We start from the raw sequence: 24,151 nt of genomic DNA, 5'->3' as shown, positions 1-24,151 counted from the left end.
ATATATTAAAATATAAAAAATGTTATTAAAATATTAAACTTAAATAATATTTTTAGTAAATAAGTGTAGTATTATTAGTTTAAAAATTAAGTTAGTACCATAAAATAGTACGATATAATGGTTTTATATATTTTAAGCACATAAGACAATAAAAATATCACTATTTCCAATATATGATGCAACGGGTGAAGCCCATTTGTATTGCTCCCTGTCACCAATTATTGATGGAATGATTGCTAGTGGCATAAAACCAAACTTACTCTGAAACATTGGCATGCAAGGTGGGCAAGGAGATGAACTTAAATAGTCATGTGATTGTATAGGGCTGGATTCTCCAGCTGATTATGTCGGGGGCCTACCTCCTTGTTTCCTGTAGTGATTTATTTTATTTGAGTATATAACTCATGGGTGTTAATAGATGATCCAGTTGATATCAGTGAGCCCTGCCCCCATCATTTCTCCCTGCAGGTGCCCCCTCCCTTCAAAAAGCAGGTACCTTCCCCACTAATAAGCAGGTGTCACTCCCTACCCCCCATTATGAGCAGGTGCCCCTTTAGGTGGAGATAACTGTCAATCATTGCACCGGATATCTAATATATTTGGACAGTCATGACCTGCTATTTTTTTACCAGCTGATATGGTTAATCTATTATGTGTGTACCAACATCAAACATGGTGGTGTTAAGATATAGCTCTATTGTAGGCCAGTAATACAACCAGGACTTACTACAGACCTCAATGTTAGCTTGGGAGATATAGTTCAGACTGCTTTGCAGTTAATAGAGTAGGCAATTGTTGCTGTATGAGATGAGATTAAACATTACAGATAGCATCTCTACATTGGTATGAAAGCGATTGCCCTAAATCTGTGTACCATAGCTAGTCTACTTTAATTGATATGGGTTGAAGCATTGATATGGTTGATGAATTTGTATGTAAGATATACATTTATTTATATGATAAATCATATTTTTGTATGAGTAAAGAATTTTGCATTTGTTTTCAATTCTGACATCTATGAATTGATGGGACTCATGTTATCACATCCTAATTGCATAGACTGATGGATGCTCGTGCTGTTGATTACTCGATTGTCTGGTCCAGACTTGATTATTTACAGACCACCGACAAGCCTTGCCGACTTTTAAAACAAACAGGGTTCGCCACTCATTCGTTCCAGCTAGTATTAGATGTATTAACAACAAATTCAGTGAATGACTTGTCTTCCAATTGTCCAAATTCTAGTCCATAGCAATATCAATACTTGTGTACTAAATTGATGTATTTATATCCTGATTATTTTAAACAATAGTTTTATGATTACCATATGCAATGTTATGTATGGCTGCTGTATGAAAGCAAAACTTGAGAACTGCATATGATGCAAAACAAATTTCCCTTGGGACAATAAAGAATTATCTTATCTTATATAGTTGGTTGGTTTGTTGTTTAACGCACCCTCAGCAGTATTCAAGCTATATGGTGGCGGTCTGTAAATAGTCGAGTCTGGACCAGACAAACCAGTGATCAACAGCAAGAGCATAGATCAACGCAAATGGGATACAATGACATGTGTCAATCAAGTCAGCAAACCTGAACACCCGATCCCGTTAGTCGCCTCTTATGACAAGCATGGGTTGCTGAAGACCAGTTCTAACCCAGATCTTCATGAGTGCGGCATTAAATAACCAACCAACCAACCAACTTTCATATCTACAACTGGGACTGTGTCAGTCTTATAACCGATTTTCAAGATATAACCAATACATTGTGAGGGTTACTGCTTTCCTGATGGATTTCACCATGTGATCAATGTCTGCAATTTTGTTTCCCTCTTCTAGAAACCAAGCAAGGATTAGAAATATCCCTCATGAAGGAATAAAAAATACAAAAGTATATACTTTAATTACATCCACTAAATGTAGTGTATTTATCACATATTTAAAGAAAATATCCTTACAATAATATTGCACAATTAATTTGAAAGTTTGTTTTTACATTCAATGCTTTCATTGGCATAAGTGCAACCTACACCTCTTGAAACTACATACTACAAGCAATTCGTAGACATGAAGGGACCAAATTCCACAAGTGCGTATATTAAAAGTTTGTAAGTCCCCCTGGAGGTTTCTGGAGCCATTATGCCTGTGTGAAAGTGGTAATCCCCAGGTGTATGTTTACACTGTTCCCCCGCCCCTCCCCCACCATTTCAGTGTTGTGATTGATACACCTACTTCATACATCTCCATGTTGAAAAGCAAACACCAATTTGACGTAATATGCCGCATGGTAGACGTTTTTATGTCTCGAGTGGCTCTCAATCATATGTCCCAGGGATCAAGTCAAATGTTTCTGAGATGAGTTTAGATGAAAACTTCTTCACACTATCAATGAAAAATCATGTTAATTTGTCAAACAATGTAAGCCAGAACATAGTGCCTGTACTTTGTTATATAAATCATTTTGTACATTTGCAATGAACAAGAATGATTTCTTGTTTCAGACAGACTCAAAGATTTTGATTTAGTCCCTTGAAGAACTTTGAGGCAGGTCAGAGGAGCAGCCCCTTTCTGGCTCCAAGTGTCATAACCCTTAATCCCTTTGTTGAGCCTTGACACAATATGAGACACTCCAAACCTCAGTTGTCCATATTCTATATCAATCATTTCCCTATCTATTCTACATCATCCCCTTCTGAACTGTTCTCATGGCTTGGATTCGTAACCTCATCCCTGACTGAAGCAGGTCAGCTTAATGTTGGGCTTAATGCTGGAGAATCTGTGGATCAGTTCCATGTTGATAATGATAGTGATAGTATATACCTAGTCTGATGTTATCCCACACACTCACCCTTATAACCTGCCACCTGATCACACCTTTCATGTACTGTTGTATCTCCCCCCACATCCCTGTCAAACTTGCCACACCCTCCCTGTTCTCCCCACCCCACCCTGTCTTCACTGTTTGTTTCACTACACCTGTCAATATCTCCCAAATACTTGTTTCAGTTCCCCTCCTCCCCACACAGACACTAGTTTCAAATCCTACTTCCATGCACTATTCCCTCCACCCCATGCTTGTTTCACTCCCCCTTCCCTCCATGTAGTCTCCCCCTCCCTAATCTACCTGCCATTTATTGACAAAACAGGGCTAGTATCTGGGGACAGTGGAACTGAAGCCTGATAAGCTGAAGGTCAAATCCTCCTCATACTATTTACTCATTTGATACTGCTGAGGTATATCCAATGGTCACTGTGTTTGTTTCCCCCTCTATATGATACGGGTGATATTGGGTGGTCAGTATAGAAGATATTAACTGGGGATATTAACCTGGCTGAAAGGTGCGTGTGGTCAGGGCAAGTGATTATCTTTGCCCAAGATGGTACTTCAAAAATCGGTGACGGAAAGTTTCTTCCAAACTGCACTGTTTGAATCACCTGTTTTGACAAACTATTTTTAATTTTTTAGGTTGGAAATTATATGTCAATCACAACATCTTCAAATCACTTGAAATCGCTTGAATCTGTTGATTCTGGAAATAAGGCCTTGCTGCTCTGGGAATCAGCAGATGCTTGTGAGTTCTGCACCATGGACACAACATGTGAAGCTCATATGTTGTTATTCCCCACTGTGTTATTGCTGGAATGTTGCTAAAAGCAGCATGAAAATTGCTTCACTCACTTGTGGGTTTCAACACAAGTAAATGTAGTAAACATCAGAAACCTGCATTACTTCATAGGGTTTCGGGGTGGTGGGGTAGCCTAGTGGTTAAGGTGTTCGCTCATCATGCTAAAAAAAAAACATTTTCGATTCCCCACATGGGTTCAATGTGTGAAGCCCATTTCTGGTGTCCCCGCCATGATATTGCTGGAATATTGCTAAACCTAAACTTACTCACTCACTCATAGGGTTTCATTGAACTTGTACAGGTCAAAGCAGAGTTCAAGCCTAACCCACTGACTATTCACTTATTGTCCTAACTGGGGAGTACATAAATAAATCAGTTTCGCTTCAGTGTTATGTGTTGTGGCAGTATCAGGAGAGGTATGTATGGTTTTATGTCGTGACCACAACAAATTTATCTTAGTCGCTTGTTTCAGTCTATACGTGTGGCAAAATTAAAACATATTGAACTTTGATAGTAAACAACTGTTCTTGTGAGTTGAGGTTAACTTGTGCTCTCTGAGGTAACTTTCATTGACCCATGCAGCTTTTTTTTATGCCGTGCGAGTATAAGGAATTATTCTGCTCAGAAATGTAATTTTCTCTCAGGTGAGATACACATTATGTAGCAAGACCAGGTGAACCAATCAAACATTCTGAAATGGAGATATGATAATTTTCAACACCTTGAGTTCTACAGAAAGAATTAAAATTAAAAAAAAAATGTTTTGACATTAAATGCTGGGAAGGAAATGAAAATATGTGTATGTCTTTTACTCATCCACTGCTCAAAACATCAGAAACTGTTTTCCAACTCAACCTGGGATATGTTAAATGGGAAAACAGCATTCGGTCAGGTGGCAAGCATATACTTGAATTAAGAAACAATGAAAGCTGAATGTTGAGATACCTGGGTACCTATCAAAAGATTGAGGCAGCTATTTTGACATTTACATGTATCATGTATATAAAGTCTGTGCCAGATATGTTTTTGAATCATTTGCTTGAACAAGAATGTGGAATACATATTTCCAAATGGCCATTAGATACTCTTTGGGAGGTATGCATTCTGTACAGGCTGTATTGTTTGGTGTCAAGGATCTGGTGTACTCTGTACATGAATGTGATCTGATAGTCAGGTTAGATCATCATGTAGTCATAATGGATGACTTAGGAGCCTAGGTCTTGATCGATTTCACTGATATGAGCAGGAGTTCCTGGTATATGGCCATTATTTGTCGGTGTATCACGAGATGCTGGTAGGCTGGAGGTGAAGGGAAGGCCTCAGCTGATGGTGGTGGTACCACTGGTGCTTGTAAGGTAGAGGCCTCATCTGATGGTGGTACCACTGGTGCTTGTAAGGTAGAGGGCCTCAGCTGATGGTGGTGGTACCACTGGTGCTTGTAAGGTAGAGGCCTCATCTGATGGTGGTACCACTGGTGCTTGTAAGGTAGAGGGCTCATCTGATGGTGGTACCACTGGTGCTTGTAAGGTAGAGGCCTCATCTGATGGTGGTGGTACCACTGGTGCTTGTAAGGTAGAGGCCTCATCTGATGGTGGTACCACTGGTGCTTGTAAGGTAGAGGCCTCATCTGATGGTGGTGGTACCACCTGTGCTTGTAAGGTAGAGGCCTCATCTGATGGTGGTACCACTGGTGCTTGTAAGGTAGAGGCCTCATCTGATGGTTGTACCACTGGTGCTTGTAAGGTAGAGTGCCTCAGCTGATGGTGGTGGTGCCAATGGTAGATGTAAGGTAGATGGCCTCATCTGATGGTGGTGGTACCACTGGTGCTTGTAAGATAGAGGGCCTCATCTGATGGTGGTACCACTGGTGCTTGTAAGATAGAGGGCCTCATCTGATGGTGGTACCTTGTACTGATGGTGGTGGTACCACTGGTGCTTGTAAGGTAGAGGAGATGTCTCATCTGATGGTGGTGGTGCCACTGGTAAGGTAGAAGAACTTGTGGTGGTGGTACCATTGGTAGTAAGGTGGAGGAACTCATCTGATGGTGGTGGTACCACTGGTGCTTGTGGTGGTACCACTGGTGTAAGAAGGGACTCATCTGATGGTGGTGGTACCACTGGTGCTTGTAAGGTAGAGGAACTCATCTGATGGTGGTGGTACCACTGGTGCTTGTAAGGTGGAGGGCCTCATCTGATGGTGGTGGTACCACTGGTAGTTGTAAGGTGGAAGATGGTGGTACCTCACCTGATGGTGGTGGTACCACTGGTGCTTGTAAGGTAGAAGGCCTAACCTGATGGTGGTGGTGCCACTGGTACTTGTAAGATGGAGGGCCTCATCTGATGGTGGTGGTACCACTGGTGCTTGTAAGGTAGAAGGCCTCAGCTGATAGTGGTACCACTGGTGCTTGTAAGGTAGAAGGCCTTACCTGATGGTGGTACCACTGGTGCTTGTAAGGTAGAAGGCCTCAGCTGATGCTGGTACCATTGGTAGTTGTAAGGTAGAATGCCTCATCTGATGGTTGTACCACTGGTACTTGTAAGGTAGAGGACCTCACCTGATGGTGGTACCACTGGTACTTGTAAGATAGAGGGCCTCATCTGATGGTGGTACCACTGGTACTTGTAAGGTAGAAGGCCTCAGCTGATGATGGTGGTACCACTGGTACTTGTAAGGTAGAGGGCCTCAGCTGATGGTGGTATCGCTGGTACTTGTAAGGTAGAGGGCCTCAGCTGACGATGGTACTACTGGTACTTGTAAGGTAGAGGACCTCATCTGATGGTGGTACTAACTGGCACTGGGAGGTAGAGGGTAGTAGTAAGGTCTGACTTTATCAGATGATGCTTTATGTACATCAGTACATCATGTCAGTTTTGGCACACAAGTGTTTGATTTGACGTCAAGTTCATTTCGGATTATTTACTTGAACATTCATCGGAAATCAGTTTCTTGTAATTTGTTCGCAACCCAATGGCAGATATTTAGGTAGTGATACATAACACAACAGTGTTTAATTAATGCAGCTTGCAAAATTGTTACATTACAGCACATTAATATACACCACATCTGATAAGTTTTGCTGTATAATATGAATTATTTATTCCTATTTCCCTTGTCCAGGTTGCAATTTGATAAGATTTGTAGCGACCTTACTTGGACAACTTTGGTAATATATTTCGTATCCTATCTTTCATTGTAACTTTATCATAGAAAACCATCATCCACTGTGCATCAGGTCTGTTTTTCTGCCATAAATCCCAATTAACAAAAAGCGAAAGATGCTAACAGCTCTGATATAACTATCCCCAGTCCTGTAACAAATTGGTGTAACTTTTCAACATGGGAATAATTATGTGATAGTTGTAATCTTCCAATGGAAACAATGATGCAGGTGTTTTAGCATTAGAAACAGGCCTGCAATATATTACTGTACCTTATATCCAGATGGGGGCGAATCATCCTCTCTGAAATACACTATAATAGAGGTGGATTGTTGTATCATATTTCTTTTGTTAGACTCTGAACTTGAGATACTGTTTTTAATGAATCAGATTTATGATTATTTCCGTTCAAATAAAGTAACTTTTTGTCTTGTCTTCCTGTAAATAGATTCATGCATTTAAAAAATTTCCAAACAAAAACATGCCATGGTTTAATTTATTTGATGCCATTTGTGCTCTTGTTATCACTCGTTGGTTTGTGACGTATTAAGATCCGAGTTAGAATTGATCTTCAGTAACCCATGCTTGTTGTAAGAGGCGACTAACGGGATCGGGTGGTCATGCATGCTGACTTGGTTGACACATGTCATCGTATCCCAATTGCGAAGATTGATGCTCATGCTGTTGATCACTGGATTGTCTCGTTCGGACTTGATTATTTACAGACAGCTGCCATATGGCTGGAATATTGCTGAGTCTAGCATAAAACTAAACTCACTCACTCAATGGTTTGTCGCTTACAGACTTTGATGCATCACAGGCATCACAGCAATTGTGTTAATGACGCAGAGACAAACTGTAACTATTGATACAATTGTTCGTATCTCATGTTCCTATGTCAGTGATATATTCAAATATCAGTAGTGATATGGCCAACAGAAGACCCACTCAGCTTCTGTTTTTTCTCTCACAATAGGGGCGGTGAGGTAGCCTAGTGGTTAAAGCGTTCGCTCGTCACCAGGGTTCGATTCCCCACATGGGTACAATGTGTGAAGCGTATTGCTGGTGTTCCCCGCCATGATACTGCTGGAGTATTGCTAAAAGCGATGTAAACTTAATCACTCACAATAAACTCTACTGGATGTAATAGAAATGTAGCTCAGAGCAGTGTTAAACCAGATCCATTCACTCACTCAAATGTGATTTTCAGTGTAGATTTGGGCCTACGGTTGTGGGTTTGAATTTCAAAATGGATGGAAAATACATAGTAACTTTTCTGTACACTATGTAATGAAATGATAGGGTGAGTGGTATAGGTTTGACAGTTTTAGAATATTGGTCTTTGACATCAATATTTTCTGCAGCTATTGCAACATAATGTTCATGTTTTTTGGTTCTGCAAAAATGAAAAGGATTAAAATCTGTTTGTGAAAGAAACACATTTGTATGTCTTAGGGCTATAATATTTTGTCAAGTATATTAAGTTGTTTGTCACATGCTAATTCCATCCCTAAAAGCATGTTTGTTGCAAGAGGCAACTAACGGTTGGGTGGTCAGGCTTGCTGACTTGGTTTACACATGTCATCATATCCCAATTGCGTGAGATCGATGCTCATGCTGTTGATCACTGGATTGTCATGTCCAGACTCCATTATTTACAGACCACCGCCATTTAGCTGGAATATTGCTGAGTGCAGCAAACTAACCAACTATCCCTAAATTAACCTGATCAATACAGTGAACACACAGTGAACACAAAGTGAACACAAAGTGAAGTTTGGTCTACTGAGATCTAAGAACATACCATGTATTAATGTATAGAAATCACGTTAAAGGCAGTTTGGATAAGAACAGGGCCCCGTTCCTCAAAGCGATCGGAGCGCTACAACAGTCGTAACTCCCATACTTTAACATAGACTTACGACTGTCGTAGCGCTACAATCGCTTTGAGGAACGGGGCCCTGGACCTCATTTTAGTGGATTTGGATGTATCCATGGATTGGCGTTGATGTTCAAGTATTGACTTGTCACACCTAACACCAGATTTGATTCACTGGTTTCAATATATAGAGAAAGGTTAAAACAAGAAAAAATCAAAGCAGCAAGATGTAACCTTAGACTATTTATCATCTGGATGTTAAGAAACGCCGACTATACTTCAACAAGAAAAATGTGTTTTAGAATGGGCGTGATACAGAGAGATAGGTGAAAGGGGACCAGCCTTGTCTGCATCTTCAATTAAAGATACGTTATAAATGGAATTTTACGGGTGAGATCTCCAGATACTGTAGCTGGAGAGTATAGCTAAGGACTGACGACCCAAGCAGGCATGTGTTCTGCGAGATATCTGACAGCCGGAAACATGGTGCCCCGTCGCAGTCCAGGGGGGTGCTTCTGGGCGAGCACAAGACCCATGGAGCACTAATGACCATGACCTACCTGAAGGTGTGGGTTCTGATAACCACAGCAATGGAAGGTGTACACATTTGTGAGCAATGGACGATCCACCTGTAGATTAAATTCCTGGACTGTTAGAAGGGTGCAGATCGCCATGTCTGCCCCGGAGATACAACAGGTTTCTTCATCAGCTTAATGATAGTGGGCTATTGCACAGAAAAACATACATGAAAGAGTTCTAAAAATGTTTGTCTTTTCGCTCTTTTGTGGGGCATTGGTGCTGATCTCAAGATTGTTTGACGTGAAGGGGAGTGATATGACATGCATGCTTCTTGTGTGGGGGTGGAGACAGGAGAATTGAACACCCACTTAATTTGATATTTGATGGGCGGTTATCATGTCATCAGTTTTCTGAAGATTGTCCCAATACTGACCTGGTTTGGTGCTCGAGTTGATAATAGTTATTTTACATAACAAATCCTGCTATTCGACCTGAATATATACTTAGGAGAGCACTGTCAGTACATGCATTTATTACTCACCAGTTGAAGACATCACTGTTTAATAAATCGACAATGTTATTACACATTGTGTAATAACTCGCATGCTGCCAGAACTATTTGCACTCGGTCACATAACTAAAGCAACATGTTAAAAAAAATGTCGGCTGTCATTCACAGCACATCTCAAAGTCGCGATATTCAACTGTTCTTTGCTCAATTGTTTGTAATAGCGTTTACATGAAAAAAACATATGTTGGTTGAAGTCATTTGGTCTGTTTTTCATACTCCTTGTCTATTTTTAAAACATCAAATTAAATAGGCTAATGTTGACAATCATAAATGAACTGTATTCATACATGTGACCCCTGTGTTATGATGGTGTAATGCACTCGTTCTGTAAGTTGAATTCTGAGATATTATTTTGCTAATGTTGGGTGACTAATAAATAAAATACTAAATGATATCCCATGTAATACCATATTTATGAAACTCATGAATGGTATTGGTATCTAACTCGTTTTCGCTCATTAGATACCAAACCATTCACATGGGACATTGTTAGTATTCTCTATGTACCAACTGAATTCAGTATTTTCCTGTCCAACCAATTCTTGGAGTATAGTTTTAATGTCCTGTGGGGAATTGTGTCCCATAGTCATGCTAGGATCTGCTAGTTGTGAAATCTTCGGACCAAAGCTTGAGGTTGCATCTTTAGAAGTAGTTTGTATTACAACACACTTGCTGCATAATACAGGCATGCTTCACAAGAGGTTATAAAGTTAACAAACATATTGTTATATTATTTCTATTATAACATTTAAAAAATGTAGAATATGAAAACTCTCAATGTTTTTTCTGCAAGTATATTTCTTATAAGTTTGTCTAGTAGTTATTTCTTTGTGTTTTACTGACATGTTACCACCATACTGTTAAAGGCAGTGTACAGTTCAGTGGTTAAAGTGTATGACTGTCACACCAAAGATCCAGGTTTGATTCCATAGATGGGGAAAATGTATGTAGGAGAGACTGGTTTAAACCAACATGACATGTCAGTCAAATATTGCTTAATCATCAAATATTTGTATTCAGCCCCCATACTATTTCTACCAGAAACATAAGAACATTGCAGACTTAAAACTCATTCAGGTAATCAAAATGATCACAATTTGAATGGAAAAGAAACTGACACAGAAGATCTAAGGTCTGTAGTTAACTGTTAACACATATGTTCAACAAATCTTACAGCATTTAACAGCATGTAAAAACATTAATCTTTCAGGTTTTTGAATGTGCAAACAGGTGGCAAGCAAGAGCATCCTCTTGATACCTTTTGGAAAAGCAATTTATATTTAATCATTTCTTGCAAAGTTAAGAAAGTTTTCTATTTAGTTTATGGATTGCTAAAAGAAGCGAAAGATCAGAATGATATACTGGAGTGAATGGGAATTTAAATATACCTGTAAGTAACTTAAAAATTGTAGATAAATATTTTTAAATAACATGTGTAAACACTCCCTTGATAGCATTAAAAACTCTGTTTCAAGTTTATTATTTAATGTTAGGGGAAATGGGGTAATTGTTCTACTGTTCACAAATAACAGTCTGTCATTGTAAATGAGGGGTGTTATGGGTGCCGTTGTACTATGCTGTCTTAGGGACTAAGGTGATGATAACTCCCATACCTTGACACAGACTTATGGCTGTCGTAGTGCTGAGGTTGCTTTGTGCAATGACACCATGGTCACACATACTGGTAATTGTGTGAACTAAATGTATGAATATGACAATCTTGATTTGTGAGGGTGCAATGAGAAATTATTAATCTCAGTGTTTCTTTAAGTTAAATCCTTGAATAGGTGTCAACAATGTTTAGGTAAACAATGACTTGCATGATAAAGATATAGTGAGTCAGTCCATGTGAGATACAGCTCTATGTCCAACACCTCCCTATCTAGACATGGGACCCGTGAAGGTCCCGGGTTAGAATTGGTCTTCAGTAACCCATGCTTGTCGTAAAAGGCGACTATGCTTGTCGTGGTTGACACATGTCATCGGTTCCCAATTGCGCAGATCGATGCTCATGCTGTTGATCACTGGATTGTCTGGTCCAGACTCGATTATTTACAGACCGTAGCCATATAGCTGGAATATTGCTGAGTGCGGCGTAAAACTAAACTCACTCACTCACTATCTAGACTTGTATAAGTCTCTAAGGTAATAATTAATAGTTTAAATGAACATTTCTAAAAAATATATAAATAACAGACTGGCTTCCTTATAATGTCCGCATATATTGACTTGCTTCTTTATAGGATAGAATTACTATAAATCCATGGGCTTAGCATTCAGTACAGCCTTGGAGCAAGGCCACATGATATTGCAAGGGATTGGATCAGTAAAGCAATGGGTCCGTTATCAGTTATTGATATTTATGTCCCATTAGCGGGACCTTCTTTGAGCACTGAACATCATCTTTCTGGTGCCCAGGTCAGGTGTTGTGAATGTGGTCAGTTGTAGAAAATCTTACATGAGAAGTTGTATGGACAGACATGTTTTGATATTTTCTGATCCATGTCTGCGATAGGTGTTTAGGATTACATGTGGTACTAATTGCTCCCCACAATCTGAGAAATCTTCAGTGGTTATCCGTTTTTGCTGAAATGTTGAACAACTGCAATGGGTATTTTTTTTTAATAATGGGTAGAAGTATGTTTGTTTCAAATGCTTATTAACAATGTTATTTTATGCTTTGGAGCATAATACACTGGTGTCTGTTTACAACCACTATATATTTTATGAATAATTTGCTGAATTTTCATTTTAGTTGTTTCCTGTGTAATTTTCCTTGTTTTGTTATTGCTATGCATCATTCAGTTTTTCACTTTGGCTGAAAAGTAATGAAAAACTTGAAATTCAGTTTGTTTGACTGGCAATGTGATTGATGGTATGGCAGCATGCAGAGCTAAGTAGCCTGTAGATGACTTATCTTCTCACACTGATAGGTCAACTAATCGTAAGTTGTTCAGGGATAAGTATCCCCTTATGGCCTCACTCTACAATTGTGGGAAAATTATATAACTAACATTGTTTCCTGGAGCACTGAGTAACTATCTCTTCCTCTCTTCCAGGTGTGTTTCTCGCTGCACAGTGGCCACGTTGAAGCCCTCGACCATCTACCTGCAGGTTAGTTCATTTGTCATGGGTACACTATTGGTTCATCCTAAGTGTGGTGGGGTAGCCTTGTGATTAAAGTGTCTGTTCATCTTAAAGTGTTGGAGGACCCCGAGAGTGTTGGGGTAGCCTAATGGTTAAAGTGTTGGAGGACCCCGAGAGTGTTGGGGTAGCCTAATGGTTAAAGTGTTGGAGGACCCCGAGAGTGTTGGGGTAGCCTAATGGTTAAAGTGTTGGAGGACCCCGAGAGTGTTGGGGTAGCCTAATGGTTAAAGTGTTGGAGGACCCCGAGTGTTGGGGGTAGCCTAATGGTTAAAGTGTTGGAGGACCCTGAGAGTGTTGGGGTAGCCTAATGGTTAAAGTGTTGGAGGACCCCGAGAGTGTTGGGTTAGTTTGGTTTGTGGGTACACTTTTGTCTCATCCTAAGTGTGTTGGGGGTAGCCTAATGGTTAAAGTGTTGGAGGACCCCGAGAGTGTTGGGGGTAGCCTAATGGTTAAAGTGTTGGAGGACCCCGAGAGTGTTGGGTTAGTTTGGTTTGTGGGTACACTTTTGTCTCATCCTAAGTGTGTTGGGGGTAGCCTAATGGTTAAAGTGTTGGAGGACCCCAAGAGTGTTGGGGTAGTTTGGTTTGTGGGTACACTTTTGTCTCATCCTAAGTGTGTTGGGGGTAGCTTTGTGGTTAAAGTGTTGGAGGACCCCGAGAGTATTGGGGTAGTTTGGTTTGTGGGTACACTTTTGTCTCATCCTAAGTGTGTTGGGTGTAGCCTAATGGTTAAAGTGTTGGAGGACCCCGAGAGTATTGGGGTAGTTTGGTTTGTGGGTACACTGATGGCTCATCCTAAGTGTGGTGGGGGTAGCCTGTGGTTAAAGTGTTGGCTGATCCTGAGAGTGTTGGGGTAGCCTGCCTGGCTTGTAGGTACAGTCCTAGCTGATCTTGAAGGTGGTGGGGGTAGCCTGCCTGGCTTGTGGGTACAGTGTTGGCTGATCCTGAAGGTTTGGGGGATAGCCTGGCTTGTGGGTACAGTCCTAGCTGATCTTGAAGGTGGTGGGGGTAGCCACCCTGGCTTGTGGGTACATTGTTGGCTGATTCTGAAGGTTTGGTGGGGTGGGGATAGCCTACCTTGTGGGTACAGTGTTGGCTGATATTGAAGGTGGTAGGGTAGCCACCCTGGCTTGTGGGTACAGTCCTAGCTGATCCTGTGGGGTGGGGGTGGGGGTAGCCTAACTTGTGGGTACAGTGGTGGCTGATCTTGAAGGTGGTGGGGTAGCCTTGTGGTTAAAGTGATTAAAACTTTCACTTAACCCACTGTGCTGAGTTGTACCTTGAGGACGCCAGAAACCTATGCATTTTGTTTTGAATCTCAGTTATGTTTGTAGGTTGGCATTCACTGATCTAATGCTCATGGGTTTCACCAAAGTGAGACCTGCATCACGGCCAGCTTGTGTCATGGTGTATCGGTTCAAAGTGGCTTTAAACCAGACTCTGTCACTGATTCGAACAGATTTATATTCCTGGAGTGAGTGAGTGTGTTTAGTTTTACGCCACTTTTAGCAATATTCCAGCAATATCACGGTGGGGGACACCAGAAATGGGCTTAACACATTGTACCCATGTGGGGAATTGAACATGGGTTTTTGGCGTGACACGCAAACGCTTTAACCACTGGGCTACCCCACCGCCCCTATATTGCTGGAATATGACTAGAAACGGCATGAATACACATTACTGAGGTCATCATTACACACCTGAGAAGATGTTCAGTAGGTGTCAAATACTGCACCATTGACACTGCCAAAGGGCGAGGTGGACACAATGGTAAAACCTGGCAACACACTCTGATCTGCTGCTGTCATACACCAACAACATTGATCAGTACTCTCATTATACTGTAAACACACTCTATCCTTTCTATGAACAAGACCCGTGAAGGTCCGGGTTAGACTGAATCCACAGCAACCCAAGCTTGTTTTAAGGGGACTAACTGGATCGGGTGGTCAGGCTCACTGGCTTGGTTGACACATGTCATCGGTTTCCAATTGTGCAGATCGATGCTCATGCTGTTGATCACTGGATTGTCTGGTCCAGACACGATTATTTACAGACCACTGCCATATAGTTGGAATATTGCTGAGTGCGGCGTAAAACTAAAGTCACTCACTCACTTCTGTGAACAAGAATAGAATTGGTCTTCAGCAACCCATGCTTGTCATAAGATCTAACAGACTCGCCTCATTGGTTGATGCATTTCATTGTATCCCAGTTGCATAGATCATTGCTCATGGTGTCAATCACTGTATAGTCTGGTCCAGATTAATTTTTTTTACAAACCTCCATCATATAGATTGAATAATTCTGTGAGTGAGTTGTCACACAACAAGCAAAATAACACAGGATTGCTATAAAAAGGGTTCATGTAGAACATGGATATTTTTTGCAGAATCGATAATTAGTTATAAGAGCTCACTAAAGTGAAGACACGATGGTGGTTGTATGTGATGAGTACTTGGCCACCTGAGGCCATCCTACAGCCATGATCTGATTGTGTGTCAATCATTGTACCTCAACAGCAGGTACTCTTGGTTTGATGAGTTCAGAGTGTTAGCTTATGGTTTGAACCCGTGAAGATCGGCTTAGAATTTGTCTTAAGCAACCCATGCTTGTTGTAAGAGGCGACTAATGGCATCAGGTGGTCAGGCTTTCTGACTTGGTTGACACATGTCACCGGTTCCCAGTTGCGTAGATCTTTGCTCACTGCATTGTCTGGTCCAGACACTATTATTTACAGACTGCCGCCATATAGCTGGAATATTGCTGAGTGCGGCATTAAACACCAACTAACCAAATCAGGTTTGATTCCTCTCATGGGTACAAATTGTGTGAAGCACATTTTTTGATATCCCCTGCTATGATATTTCTGGAATATTGCTGAAGTGACATAAAACCCCACTCACTCGCTGACTAACTCACTTGCTCTTAAGCCATTATGATTTGGTTGTAGTGATTTCTCAGTTTAATGCAATTACACTATTCCTGACTGTGACATCAACACATTCCTTCCCTCCAACCAACACCACAGTTAATGACTTGCTAAAGAGAACTCATCAAAGATATTTACAGAACTTAGGTACTGTTTAACTGCCAATGTCCATCCATCTCTAGCACAGAATAGTGTTTTGTACTGATGCAACTATTACTGGACACATATTTTGTGAGTGAGTGAGTTTAGTTTTACGCCCTTTTAGCAATATCTCAGCAATATCACCGCGGGGGACACCAGAAATGGGCTTCACACATGGTGCCCATGTGGGGCATCGAACCTGGGTCTTCAACGCGACGAGCGAACACATTAACCACTAGGCTACCCCACCGCCCCCATATTTTGTAATAAATTGTCCTGATTCAGTGAACTTCTCCAGTTCTGTGCGTTTCATGTACAGATTCCACTTGGGAAAGCCCCAGAGTTGGTGTTTCACATAATTGATGTCCGAGCTGATGATTACCTTCCTCAGTGAAGAAGTGGCTTGGCTGATTCTTGTCAGGAGGAAAGGAAACTGACAACAGCAGGTTGCCAAGAATGGTGATTTATTGTAGGAAATCTAAAGAGTTTTTCTCACTTGATATTAATGTTTTCTAGAATTTAAATGTAAACAGGTACCCTTGAATGTATGCTTTGAATTGGTATCATACTTGCAGCAAATTTGGGTAATGTTTTTTATTCCATTTTGTTGATGGATTCTGTAATAATTACATCTGTATTAGATATCATGTACATTAGATTTGGGTTAGAATTGATCTTCAGTAACCCATGCTTGTCGTAAGAGGCGACTAACAGGATCAGGTGGTCAGGCTCGCTGACTTGGTTGACACATGCCATCATATCTCAGTTGTGTAGGGGGCGGTGGGGTAGCCTAGTGGTTAAAGCATTCGCTCGTCACGCGAAGGCCGGGTTCGATTTCCCACATGGGCACAATTTGTGAAGCCCATTTCTGGTGTCCCTCGCCGTGATATTGCTGGAATATTGCTAAAAACGGCGTAAAACCATACTCAGTCAGTCAGTCAGTCAGTCAGTCAGTCAATTGTGTAGAATGATGCTCATGCTTTTGATCACTGGATTACAGACCGCCGCCTTATAGCTGGAATATTGCTGAGTGCTGCATAACATTAAAGTCACTCACATTCATGTGCATCAACTAATTCATCGAATTAGCACAACTATGATAAAATAGATTTTTAATGCCTATACAATGAAAGTAACTCTTGCAACTGCATATATATTAATTTTATTCAGTGAAACTCCCATGTTCAAGCTGTGAGGTGATAAAGATAGTCCCTTGTCACACCCACTGCCTTAAAGACCAATGATAGTGGTGTCACCCGCCTGACCTTCACCATGGAAATCTGACTGGGGGATAAAACTCTCTGTAGAATAATGCTCCCTACCGGTAGGATGTCTTAGTTGGAAGCTAATAACCTCACAACATCACACATTTGCTTCAGATATAATGTGTATGTATTTTATTTGAGTATCACTAAAGTTTTTCAAGCTGTGATTTTTATCTGTGTAAATGTTTATGCGGAAGATTTGAAGCTGAATCATTGTTCCCTACAGGGAGCTGTGTATTTTATTTGTATATAAAACCATGAACAAATAGGAACTAATTTCCATGAAACTGATATTTATTTGTACATTGGATAACTGGAGAATGAGGAATGCAAGTTTTCCCAAAATGCCCTGATCTGTTTTGTTTTAAGCTATTAAAATTGAAACAATATTCTTTAGTTTGAAACATGATTTTTGACCTGAAAGAGATTTTTAATCTTAAGCTCATTATTTTTTACATGTTTTTGTTTGTTTAGCGAATTGCAAAGTCTTTTTATCAATCTAAAAGACCACACTTCCCAATTAATTTCTTTTCCACAAGTGTCTCATAGAGGAATTAATGCTTTCTTAATTTCTTTCTCATCTGGTAATATAGGGACAGAGTCTTGTGAAGATGGTTGTTTGAGAAAGAACAGCCTTGTAGAATCAATACAAAGACGAGATGCAGCACAACATTTAGAGAGTTCCCATTTTGTCTCGAGTTAAATGATTGCCATTGCTTGTGTCAGGAAATTTTTTTTAATTAGAAAAGATACTGAAAAACTGCCTATGCTTTAGTTAAATGACCTTCATTTGCCAAGTGGACTTTGATTAACTTTTATGAGAATTGGATTCTTGTGTGACTTGGAAGACAAATGCAGCTTTTTCAAATTGAAAGAATGAGAGTATTGTAGCAGTAATATGACCATTGAAAGCTATTTGAGAGAGTTGTGGGCTGTAAATGCTGCTGTTACAACCATCACAACATTTTTGTAACCACTGTAAATTATAGAAACAGTATTTATGCATCAGAAATGTTTTTGGTTAATAATAACCTAACACTTTATGACAAGTCTGAATAAAGGGGGCTCTCAAATAGATCTGTGTTGGAGTTCCAAGAGGGGGCTCTCAAATAGATCTGTGTTGGAGTTCCAAGAGGAGGCTCTCAAATAGATCTGTGTTGGAGTTCCAAGAGGGGGCTCTCAAATAGATCTGTGTTGGAGTTCCAAGAGGCTCTCAAATAGATCTGTGTTGGAGTTCCAAGAGGAGGCTCTCAAATAGATCTGTGTTGGAGTTCCAAGAGGAGGCTCTCAAATAGATCTGTGTTGGAGTTCCAAGAGGAGGCTCTCAAGAGGAGGCTCTCAAATAGATCTGTGTTGGAGTTCCAAGAGGAGGCTCTCAAATAGATCTGTGTTGGAGTTCCAAGAGGAGGCCCTCAAATAGATCTCAAATAGATCTGTGTTGGAGTTCCAAGAGGAGGCTCTCAAATAGATCTGTGTTGGAGTTCCAAGAGGAGGCTCTCAAATAGATCTGTGTTGGAGTTCCAAGAGGAAAGGATTTTACTGCCTGCTAGTGGTAGCATGCTTCCAATCATGCTTACTCTGGCTCTAGTTTTGTGATACGCATCATACTTAGATCCTAACATTTTCTATTTCAGTACATTGTCTCATATAGCAGTTTGCAATCCGGGGTAGAATAGGTCTTCACTTGCCATCTTCACTGCTGTCAGTTTGCTGGAAGAGACTCGATTATATTGGAATATTGCTGAGTGCGTAAAACTAAACTCACTCACTCACTTCACTGCTGTTTGCTGGAAGAAATATCCTCAGTTCTTTTGCAGACAACCCAAATTTCATTATTTGCTCAAAATCTCTTTTGGACTATGGCAGAGATTTTCATGTTTGTACACAAATAGGTTTGTTTTAACTAGCTATAGTATCTCAAAATATTGCTCACAGAATTATATCGTATTAAGAAATGCTCAGCTATATGTATGATATGTGTTCTTTTTTTCTTTATTCATCACTGAATTTTATATGCAGTTTGTTTCGTAGGGAGAAATTGAAACCCTTCTTTGAACTGTCATTCTCACATACCTTTGTAACAATTTCACATTTTTAACATGTCCTTTAAGATCACAGGAAATACAAAATTTGTGTATTTATCCAAAGCAATGTCTGCAATATTAGTAACTTTAAACACGACATCATGGCAGCCATATTTACAATTTAAGAGGTATAGAGATGCTGGTATTGCTGAAATAGTAAATGAACCTATTCAGGACAAGGACATCTATCTGAGCAGTCAGCAATGTTTTCTGGTCATAAGAGACAACGTAATGATCATTGGTCAGATTGGGTGACCCATTTCATTGCGTGTCATCACGCCCTGATGAAGTAGATCATGCTCATAATATCATCCACTGGAGTGCCTTGACCAGACTCCATTATATTGTCCTGCCTTCATATAGCTGGAAGGGTGGTTGGGTAGCATTGTGGTTGAAGCATTCGCTCATCAGACTGAAGACCCAGGTTTGATTCCCACATGAGTACAATGTGAGAAGCCCATTTCTGGTGTCCTCTGCCGTGATATTGTGGAAATATTGCTAAAAGCGGTGTAAAGCTAAACTTACTTACTCATATAGCTGGAAGTCTACAATAAACAACAGACCGTGCAGGCTAGGTTAGGTTTATTCTTGTGTGTATGTTTTGTGTGTACAGATACATACATACATACATACATACATACATACATACATACATACATACATACATACATACATACATACATACATACATACATACATACATACATACATACATACATACATACATAATATATGGTGTATGAGAGACATATGTACACATAGGGAGGGGGGTGCAACCCGACCCTTTTGTTCTGAAAGTATGTTAAATGGCCATTGAAACTTGGTTGACAATGAAGTGTGTGCACCCCCCACCCACCCCTTTCTCAATAGTGTGCACCTCTTCTCAAAAAGCTGTATCCTTTCACTGGTTAATAACGGCCATGGGTGACATCATTTGGCTAGTGTTTAATACTTTCACTGGTGGAGTAACCTTCCCATGGGTGGCGTCAGCTCTTTGTTTTGAACTGGAAAGACGAGATGGTTATGCAATGCAATATGGTAAAAGAACGTTTCTTAAACACTCTAAAACCGTGAAATATCGACACAAACGTAAGTGAATTTGACTAAAGCTAAACCAAATCAGTAAATTGCTATCAGAAAATCAATATAATTTATACATACACACACACACACACACACACACACACACACACACACACACTATAGTAACATGGTATAGTACTGGTAACATGGTATAGTACTATGGTAACATGGTATAGTACTATGGTAACATGGTATAGTACTATGGTAACATGGTATAGTACTCGAGTAACATGGTATAGTACTATGGTAACATGGTATAGTACTATGGTAACATGGTATAGTACTATGGTAACATGGTATAGTACTATGGTAACTATGGTAACATGTATAGGTACTTATGGTAACATGGTATAGTACTCGAGTAACATGGTATAGTACTATGGTAACATGGTATAGTACTATAGTAACATAAAGTAACATGGTATAGTACTATGGTAACATGGTATAGTACTATGGTAACATGGTATAGTACTAGTAGTAACATGGTATAGTACTTTGGTAACATGGTATAGTACCATAGTAACATGGTATAGTACTATAGTAACATGGTATAGTACTATAGTAACATGGTATAGTACTATAGTAACATGGTATAGTACTATAGTAACATGGTATAGTACTATAGTAACATGGTGTAGTACTATAGTAGTTACTATAATAAGATGAAAGAATGGGATTTTCTTTAACTTCTTTCGAGTAGTATACTGAGAGGAAATACATACTGTATAATTTGGTATTTTGGGATGCTTGAAATGTTTTTTACATTTGTAAATGGTCACATGGTAAATATCGAGTATGATCAGAAAAACTTGTGAAATCTAAGATAAACTATAAATTGTATGCTAATTTCCATGAATCTGGAAGCAATGTAGCAGGAATGTGCATACTTTTCAGGATAAACATTAGGCAAGACTATCGATGTAGGTTATGAAATTTGAACTTCACATATTGGGCGTAGACTGACAGACTTGGGTGATTGAGACACATGTAAGTGTGCCTGTCTGTGTTTCTCAAACTTTTTAAAGAAATCTTTTGCATGTAAATAAGTGTAGAAAGTTTTTCAGTATTCTAATCCAAGCATGCCCTTTGCTTTGATTTAATATCTCAGTTGTTACTCAAGGTCACAGGTGATGCGATAGGGCTGAAACACTTTAATGTTGCTGATAGGAAAGTGGGAAATAGACATTCAGGAAGATATGCACGTGTCTGGGCTGCACCTGTATGCTGCACATGCACACGTTGCCATGCACATGCTAGAAGGAAGCTGATGCATCAAGTGTGTTTTGTTGATAAATTGTTTCCATTCTAAACAGTGTACTCTGTCAATACCTTATAGGCATCAGTCGGGACCAAATAAAATGCGGTTTTGACAGAGTGCGGTTTAACTAGGTTAAACTTATAGCGCCTCTGCGCCCTCGCGCGGAAGTTAAGCTGTCGTACTGTCACTTTAGCATTAACAAGATGTTTGAATAAGAAACAAGGCAGTGTCTGAATGCACATTCATGTTGTTTAAATCAAATAAAATGTCTGAAATCTCTTAGTAAATTTCAACTGATCATATATTATCGGCAGAATTAAAATTATAAACTATTTTTAGCAATGTTACTGAAAACGATTCTTGTTTATGCTTCGACGGCGGTCTACAATAGAGCAAAAGAGCAAAGTAGCGATGTTTCAAACATCGAGGAAATCATTAAATAAATTGAAATCAACAATAACATTCATAAAAGTTGTCAAGCGTACATATAAAATTACTATTTCCATACTTTTGTGCGATCATGCAATGTAAGTCAAGTCACTGACAAGTTACATCTCGGCTTTCACCGCCTCCGTCTTGGCCCCGGACCGACGGCGGCTTAATGTGAAAATATATGCATGAAGCATTTTTGTCATAGGCCATAACCTAGCACGATATGTCCAATCGTTCCATAATTTACGTATAGGTAGCGATGTCTTTCTTAATATGTTCAGAATAGCATTATTTTACCCAAAACCGGTATCCATTTCCATAATATGATTGGCTGCTTAGGTCACGTGTCTGATTTTGACCAATCCGACCCTTATAAGCAGAGTGTAGTGAAAAGCGTCGTTAGAAACCAATCTTTATCAATAAAATCGCTTCTTACAAATGTGAAAATATACTCGGCAAGAGTACAGTGATATTGTTGATGTTCAGAGCTTTTCGAGCGATACCGCCATCAAGCGATTAAGCCTCTATGTAAGTGACCGCGTGCCACTCACTAATTAACAAGAAACTGATTGACACTTCCGTTTCTGAATAATCTCAGGAGTCAATACCCTTGAATCAACACAATGTAAACATTTGCTTGTTTATACAGTCAAACTGCCCACAACATGTATTAATTACTCAGTGTAAGTGTTACGTTACCACTCACCGATTAACAAGATACTGATTAACACTTCCGTTTCTGAATAATCTCGGGGAGTCACAGCGAATTGTGTTCTTACATCATTTGGACCTAATTGCATCAAAGGGTTACGCCGTCTTTCATGTGCGGTTTTACAGATCCGTTTTCATAACAACTTGTTCGTTGGGACTGAAAAACAATGCCGATATCCTGAATAGACAGATGCCGATGTTTACAGAAGTTTCTAAATGATAATAGCGTGCATTTCTGCGGGACTGAAACTTTGTGCCGATGTAGACAGAGTGCGGTGTTTACAGAGGCGGTATTGACAGAGTCCACTGTACTGTTTATTGTTCACTCAAATGGCCTTTCAGACCTGTTAAATATTTATATTTTGACAAAAATCAGAGTTGGATAGCCTTTGTATGCTCTGTGTTCTATTAGGTGTCATTAAGTTGGCAAATTGTTAAATATATTGTCATTATTTTCCCTACTGGATGAGCTCAAAATTTAAAAAATGAATGGGATGTTAAGCCCGGTTCACAAGAAATATGGTATTTAATTGTTTTGTCATTCTACAATAAAAAAGTGCTTTTTGTATAATCTGTTTATTGTATTTAAATGGCCTTTCAACTTTTCACACAACAGATAAGGGCAGCACATTATTTATTAAGTGGCAAATTGTATTTACAGTCAACATGGTCAAATTTACATGTCAAAAAAAATATTTATATTAGTTTAACTGAAATTATAAATAACTTTTCAAACAGATGAGGGCACACATTATTTACTCATATTTATTTCTTACCCAGTGTTTTTATATTTAACTGTTATCCAATATTTGTGACATGTATCATGTTTGTCTCAGTTGATTATCATGTTTGTCTCAGTTGATTCGTTGGGGGTAGCCTAGTGGTTAAAGCGTTCGCTCGTCACGCCAAAGACCCGGGTTCGATTCCCCACATGGGTACAATGTGTGAAGCCCATTTCTGGTGTCCCCCGCCGTGATATTGCTGGAATATTGCTAAAAGCGGCGTAAAACCATACTCACTCACTCACTCACTCAGTTGATTCATTGCAGCTATGATTCATTCATAGCCACATTAGAAGCCCTAAATGAAGCAAGTCTAGATTTCCTCAGGTTCCATCTCCCTTCTGAATCTCCCATCTCACTGGGGCTCCTTTTCAATTTAGATGGGTTTATTTGTTGCTATGAAAATTGGGTATATTCAGAGACTAAATGTTTTTCTACCCTAGCTACTGTAACCATGAAACAGGCATCAAGAAGAAAATACAACTCTTCAAGTCCAATATAGATGCAGAATGTGGAGACAAATGGGGACCTATTACTGAGTGAAAATACCTTACAGGT

At 39.7% G+C, this 24,151-nt stretch overlaps 1 protein-coding gene across 1 annotated transcript in view; it reads left to right on the top strand.

The window, feature by feature from the left end:
* The window catches only part of LOC124276881 (A disintegrin and metalloproteinase with thrombospondin motifs 18-like), an 89,258-nt gene that overhangs the window by 10,519 nt on the left and 54,588 nt on the right, over positions 1-24,151 (top strand). The window contains exon 2 of the mRNA XM_046712543.1: positions 12,816-12,870. Coding sequence (XP_046568499.1) covers positions 12,816-12,870 — 55 coding nt within the window. The remainder of the gene's footprint in view (positions 1-12,815; positions 12,871-24,151) is intronic.

The sequence above is a fragment of the Haliotis rubra genome, unplaced genomic scaffold (genome assembly GCF_003918875.1).
Source record: "Haliotis rubra isolate DU_JTF1 unplaced genomic scaffold, ASM391887v1 Scf215, whole genome shotgun sequence".
In the NCBI taxonomy this organism is placed as follows: Eukaryota; Metazoa; Mollusca; class Gastropoda; order Lepetellida; family Haliotidae; genus Haliotis; species Haliotis rubra.
The sequence above is the reverse complement of the archived record's forward strand: the minus strand, read 5'-3'. Positions and strand labels throughout refer to the sequence as shown.